Genomic DNA, 7,105 nt, shown 5'->3' on the forward strand with positions numbered 1-7,105 from the left:
GAATAGGGCAGGCAAGTGCCTGGGGCCCCGCTTTTGAGGCGGACCCCGAGGGCTGACCATTGACCATACCTCTGAATAAAGTGCTTCACATTCATGAAGGCATACTTTAGAAAACGATCCTGATGCTACTTTTATTTTCATTTAAAACATTTTATTCTGCATGAACTCAAAGTCTTGCACAGAAGAGACAGACAGCACTCGTATAAAGTGCTTATCAGAGTCGAATGCAAAGAAATAAAAAATCCTTCCTGATATATAATGACTCAGCAGCAGATTGTGGCATGTGATAGAGGGATTTGGGCTTAGGATGTCCCTTTGAATAATACAATTTGTTAAACTTAACGCGAAAGGGATGATACAGGTATATTAAGTTAATAAATAATATAAACCTATTAAGACTCAAATAGAAAAGTGTCAAACAAAATAGATGCTAACCATAACTTTATAGATAGGAGCATTTCTTAATTTTCAATGCATTGGTAATATATGATCAATATTTGGGCAGTGCCATTTAAAGTTGTAAAAGTAAACATTTTGTTATATCACGTGTTTTGACTATACTTTTATTTGATCAGTGTGCAATTCTACTTTTAGGACAAATAAATATTCACAAAATCATTTCAGAAGGGCCTCACTGAATAATATGAATAATTAATAATATGAATAATTTTGCCTTGTGCCCCGCACGTATGTAGGTTCCCCTCTGGTTACACGTCTGTGCTGACGGAGCCATCCATGTATTTTTAACATACAATACACGTGTACCCTTTTTTAGTTTACATGTTGTTTTTAATGATAAAAGTCTTTTAATGTAAGATATTTAAACTGAAGCAATAGTTCCACTTTAGCACAATCTAATATACTTCTTTAGTTGGACGTCAGCACTACTTCAGCACAATTCAAGTACAAAACGAGTTGGTTCAATTAAGCAGAGTTTAGTATACCAAAAGTACAATCGCTGGGTATTTTTATTAAGTACACAAGTATGTCAATGGATTTGCAGTATACTTAACATGAAATAAACGTATTTCAAACACATTTGAGTGCATTTAGTTTTCATTAGGGCGTATTCTTAAAACTATTCTTTAACTTTGCTTAAGTACACTTCATGAAATGAACTTGAAGTATATACTCTTGTGTAGGGTGCATCAGTGGAGCAGCAGATGTTCAACATCACTCTTTACTCTGAAATACATCACACATCATTTCACGCCGGGATTTCAAAGTCACAGATACATTTATTTTGTATCGTCGTTGATGATCAGATGATGTCATCATCAGTTAGTTCATTGGTTGCTTGATATCATTTTTGTTTTGTTTTGATCAAGTCATTTCGAGGTGTATGTTGCGAGTCTTTGTTCCTATTTCATTCTGTCAACCGTGGCAGTGCAGTCTTCATCACGTTCTGCTCTTCTCCTGCGTCTGCGTCTGCGCAGTCAGGTGGTGACGCAGATGTTTGGTGAAGTCCAGCTGAGCTCGTGGAAGTGCTTTGTTCACCAGGGACTTCGGCAGCCATCCCTGACATCAGACACGAGAGAGACATTGAGCATTCCCCGCACACAAACACACTGCTGATCTGAGATCAGGATGTGGAGGATTGATCGCGTCTGGTACCTTGACGTCCATGTTGAGCAGCCAGATGAAGCGGCTCTTCCCGGAGTGATGCGGGAGCGCGTGCAGGATTATACAGGTGGGTCCGTCTTCAGCCCTACAAACAAACACCATCACACACTCGAACGCGACAACCATCAAACAACATTCATCCGTGAGTTTACCTGACAAAGCCCGGCTGAGGAGGCACAGACTCGAAGCGCGTCGCAGCTCCGCCCAAATAAACACGCGAGCCGCTCCTGGACGAATGTCTGACGCTCAAGAAGTCTCGCTGGCCAATGAGATTTCCTGCCGTTTCTGCCGACACTTCATGCGTGACCACGGTGTTCCTCCCCACCTGCTTCAGCACCTGTGAGATTAACATATCTGATGTTCATGACGTCAACACAGCAGCTGCTCTGGATGGCATGAAATGTGGGATGCTGTTCAGATTAAGGTCTCACAAACACGTTCATACGCCACATATCAAACTGGAATATTTGTAAATATAGAGAAATCTGTGCTGTAGACCCGGTCAACAAGTTAATGTCGTTGAGCTATAAAAGAGCACCTGTCAACGTCCAAATCCTTTACGAGCGGCAAGAGATTTCCAAAAACCTGCAGCACTCGGACACGCAAAAGTGCCTCAGTCTGCTCAGACCCTGACGTGGCGCTGACCACTTTTCCACGTCAAAGAGACGACGTTCAAATGTCACGAACAGACAATTTGGTTTAATCGTTTGTAAATATAATGTCATGTATGTTATTAAAAGACACGTTTATATTTCATTTGTCAAAAAACCTGTCGAAATGATTTGCTGCATCCGGGTTACCGTGTGTTATTAGTTTTGAGCGGTTGTTATCTAGGAATACCGAACCTGCAAAAGTCGCGACTGGCCAATCAGAAGCAAGCATTCCAACGAGCCGTGTATTAATATACTATAAGTACTTACTACATAAAGTACTGAAAACATGTTTCCTTACATGTGAAGGAAAATAAACCATAGTGACTTTGAAAGATGGAATAATGTATAAATTATAACAACAACCACCACAATAATCATAATAAACACAAACAGCAAAACTAATGCTAATATAGATGTATGTGTGTATAGAGGTGTATATTATAAAAAATATCAATATAAAAACGATTAGTTGCGATTAATCTAATCCAGAATAAAAATTTGTGTTTACATAATGTCTCCTGTGCATATTTATTTTGTATTTAGAAACACACACACAAACATGTATGTACATTTAGGAAATATTTAGATTTATCGATTTATATTTACCAATAATTAAAATGATAAATAAACATTTATTAATTTTTATGTTTTATATTTTTCTTAAATATATATATATATATATATGTGTGTATCATAGTCATTATAGTTTTGACTTTAGTTTCATTCATATTTTAAATGAGCTTTTATTTTTTTAGTTTCTATCTTAATTTAGTCTTATTTCAGTTTTTGTTTATTATTATAATTTTAGTGCTTTAAACATATTTCAGATTATTTTCGAGGCATCATTTCAATTTAAGTTTTTTCATTATTTTTATTTGATTTGATTTCAACGAACAGAAACATTTTCAAAATTGTAATTTAAGTAAACTAAAATAACCTTGATGTGTATGTGTTTATAAATACAAAATGAATATGCACATTACACAGACATACTTTATATTATGTGAACACGAACTTTAACTCTTTAATTAAAACACAAAAGTTGTGTGAGGTCAGTTTTATTATCTCTACAGCGTCTAGTCCCGATTTACAGTAAGCCCTTAACTTTATTTTGCGTTTTGCGCATATTTAGATGTGTATGAAGAGAGAATGTTAAACTAGTGATGCGTGTCTTACTCTGATGGATGTGATGCTGGGGTTCCAGCGATGCATCTCCTCCACTCTCAAGAAGAGAATCTCATAGAGTTCCTCAGGAGACGCGTCCAGCTCGGCCTCCAGACGGAAAACTTTCCGGTTACCCTTGAGCACTTTGCTGTAGATCACGTCTCCATTCTTCTGGAGAAAAATAACATTTTTCATTTAGTAAAGTGCGTTTGGCTCGCTGTAGTGAAGAGCATTTTAAATTTGACAATAACCTCAGCCAGGTCCAGTTTCCAGCCGTCTGTAGACTCCACGATCTCTAGAGCTTCATTTAGAGCTTCTTCACCTTGTCTCAGGTAAAACACGTCCTCATGTCCCACAGCGGCGCTCTGTGTCTCCACAGGGTCTGTCTCAAACGTGACGTTCTCAATAAACAGCTGTGTTCACCCCTCTGCTTCTTTTCTCATGTGTAATGTCACAATACAATCTATTCCCCATAGATGAAAATCTATATCTGTACATTTGTCATTTCATTCAGAAATGAGTCACATTATGGACTTGAATTTATGACTCCATACCAAACTTGTGAACATCATCAAAATTAAGTTACCTATAAAAGTTTTTGTCATAAGGTTTTTTGTGATAAAGTTTTTGGCTTAATTTAACTTGATAATATAAGTTAAAGGTGGGGTGTCCGCTTTCTCTTAGCCGTTGTTGATGTTCAAATCACCAAAACAGACACACCCCTACCCCCATCTGTCGCTTTGGTCAGCGCTCGGCTCCTCTAATGTCCGTCCTGTGCACCTTACTGCTGATGGGCTACAAGGTTGTTTGGTACTCGGCCCGACTTTGTCTAAACAAGCGTAATTCGGAAATCAAACACACTGCCTTTAAGGTAAACCTAATAAATATTAGTTGAAGTAACAAATTTGCTTTAAATCAATCTAATAGCTAGTATTTTTAAGTTACATTAACTCAAAATTTTAAAGCAGCCAGGTAACTTATTTTTTTCAAGTTGAAACAACTTCATTTTTACAGGGGTATCTCAATATACTGGAGCTGACAAAAATTGTGAAATGAACATTAGTGATTGTTGATCTCATGTTAACCTATATTTGGAGTCTGTGGGAGCCATTTTCAAAGATTACCAACAAAAATGTATATTTTTTCAATTCAATTCAATTTTATTATAGCGCTTTTCACAATGTGCATTGTTCCAAAGCAGCTTTACAGGAGCAAATAAGAAAAACACAGAAAGGTCAAACACAGCACAGTGCATGGTGTTTATAGACCAAGCAAGATCATTATAATAAATAATATCTAATATCTAATAAATAAATAAATAAATGAATAAATAAATAAATAAATGCAGTCTCCCGGTGAGCAAGCCAACACTGCACTGCTCTGCTGTGGCGAGGAACCCAAACTCCAATGATGAATAAATGGAGAAAAAAAAAACTCGGGAGAAACCAGACTCAGCAGGGAGGGCCAGATCTCCTCTGACGTGTCATAGCTGCACTCAGTGACCCCGACCAAAGCCACCGAGCAACGTCCACGAAGAACAGGGAGAGCCCACGAGCCGCAACCCAGGAAGCCCCACCCGCCGAAACCGTGCAGGTCCAACCCGGTCTCATTCCGCGATCAACAACAGAGGAACAACCAGGGAAAAGTAGTAATGGCATAATTAACTTTATTCCTCTGTTGTCCGACATCGACCACAAAACAAGACCAACCAGACCAGACCCACACAGTCCCAACAATGAAACGCCCCGAACCACAACCAACAAGCCCCCCCACTCCCTACAACACCCACCCAGCTACCTCCAAATTTAGCATTAAATACCAAGTATTGTAAATTTAGCATTTATGTGACAGGTAGTCCGTCTTTGCTCTCGGTTGGGGATGGAATTGTCTGAGCTGGGCCGGCCAGATGGTCGCCTTTTTCTTGGGTGGTGATGGAATTGCCTTATATTTTGTATATTTTTTAACCTCAAACAAAGATAAACTTGTTTCTAACAATATCTAATAGATTTCGTTTTCCTATTAAAAAAACAAATACCACTTTTTCTTAAATGGGATTTGTTAAAGTTGGATTTAAATCATAATATAAATGTAGACATAAAAAACTAAAATAATGTCAATATAGATGTAGTAAGTGTGTAAATAGAAGTATATAAAAAAATTGTAATAATAAAATGACGATAATGAAAGTAATACTATTTACATATGTAAACAGATGCCAAAGTTGTTTTACATAAATTTTACGTGGGTCCACATGACCCATGAACATCAGCTGAATAACAAAAACATGAACGCTATACACAGTTTCAGCGGCGACAACATAAACAAAAATGATGTGGCACAAACTTAACTTCAGGTAGACCTCCGCAAAGAATCAATAACTGTTGAGTAGTTTTAATTTAATACAATAGCGGGATAATGTCCAGGCAGCCGGTTGTTATCGCAGAAATAAGCCCCGACAGTGTGTGATCGGGTCTTGTATCACACTGACTGAAGGGGCTTATTTGGCGATAACAGCCGGCTGCTCATTATCCCACTTATTACACGCCTACTTGCCACATGAGAAAAAAATTGACATGAAATGTGAATCTGAAATATTTTATTCGCTCGTTTTTACCGAATGCAGACCTTCCGTGAGGAAAAGCCGTTTAGTTTCGGTTTTAAGGTAAGAAACGAAATTCAAACGTCACGAACAGGCAATTTGGTTTAATCATTTGTAAATATAATGTCGTATATGTTATGAAAAGACATATTTCTTTTTAATTTGTCAAAATTACTGTGTTAAAAACGGGTTTTGAGCATTTGTTATTTGGGAATAACGAACCTGCAAAAGTTGCGACTGGCCAATCAGAATCAAGCCGTGTAATAATATACAATGAATTATTATTATTTATTATTGTTTATATAAATGAAATTGAAAATAAATTGAAAACACAGACCGGAAGTTAACTTCGGGCCATGCGCGTGCGTCCAATGAAACCGTCTATACAATGGTTATAGGATAATATCACACGAAAACTATTCGGCTCCAGTAGGTAAAAAGAGAAAACAAACTAAGATAGCATGCAGGTTCAAATGTGGATTCGCACACACACACTCACTGTAAAACTTCTGACTCCAGGACCGTCTCATGGAGCTCCATACAGGACAGGTGATGTGACCCTCGCTCTGCAGGTGAGAGAGCTCCTGTCCTAACGCTGCCACAGCCGCACGCCGGAGTCCTGTCGAAAACAACACACGATAAATCACACATGCTCCTCATGTTCACACGACGTGATGTCATCCGCTTACCCGTCATGCTCCGTACATGTGGATATGAGATTCCACAGCAGAGCTTCACCACAGCCGGCAGCATGATGTATCCTTCTGAGACGGCCGGAGAGAAGAAGGCCGACACATGGGTTTTATAGAGACCGCTGAAGGACACAACACTGATAACAACTTCATTTACAAGATAGGATTCTGCTTAGCTTTGACTCCAAGGTCACATCTGCAGAGAATAAAGAAGCTTGGGACGCTTGAAGTGATAGAAAAACATGACAGGAATGTGTTTTATCCGGAGGATGATGGAAAATGTTTTTGTATTCATAAATTGTGTTTTGAATTCATGAATTTGTAAATGTAAATTGTGTTGTGCATTAATGAATTGTGTTTTGTAAATGTATTAT

The 7,105-nt window shown here is 38.1% G+C and overlaps 1 protein-coding gene across 1 annotated transcript; it reads right to left on the reverse strand.

Annotated features, from left to right (window-relative positions):
* Nucleotides 1–609: 609 nt before the first annotated feature.
* Nucleotides 610–6,792, reverse strand: star2 (steroidogenic acute regulatory protein 2). The gene is made up of 7 exons (XM_057358634.1): nucleotides 6,729–6,792; nucleotides 6,539–6,658; nucleotides 3,692–3,822; nucleotides 3,453–3,608; nucleotides 1,776–1,960; nucleotides 1,615–1,708; nucleotides 610–1,518 (listed from the first exon to the last, which is right to left on the reverse strand). Exons 1-7 carry the CDS (start codon nucleotides 6,790–6,792, stop codon nucleotides 1,399–1,401), a joined length of 870 nt encoding a protein of 289 aa, XP_057214617.1. The 3' UTR covers nucleotides 610–1,398.
* Nucleotides 6,793–7,105: the final 313 nt, after the last annotated feature.

This window comes from Triplophysa rosa, linkage group LG18 (genome assembly GCF_024868665.1).
Source record: "Triplophysa rosa linkage group LG18, Trosa_1v2, whole genome shotgun sequence".
In the NCBI taxonomy this organism is placed as follows: Eukaryota; Metazoa; Chordata; class Actinopteri; order Cypriniformes; family Nemacheilidae; genus Triplophysa; species Triplophysa rosa.

Bases quoted from the DNA above. Each gene is read 5' to 3' on its own strand.
- star2 (XM_057358634.1), bottom strand. From the start codon at position 6,792: ATGCTGCCGGCTGTGGTGAAGCTCTGCTGTGGAATCTCATATCCACAT. The intron at 1,961-3,452 runs GTAAGACACGCA...TTAATCTCACAG, and splicing joins CCAGCATCACATCCATCAGA to GTGCTGAAGCAGGTGGGGAG. The intron at 1,709-1,775 runs GTAAACTCACGG...GTTTGTTTGTAG, and splicing joins CCTCAGCCGGGCTTTGTCAG to GGCTGAAGACGGACCCACCT.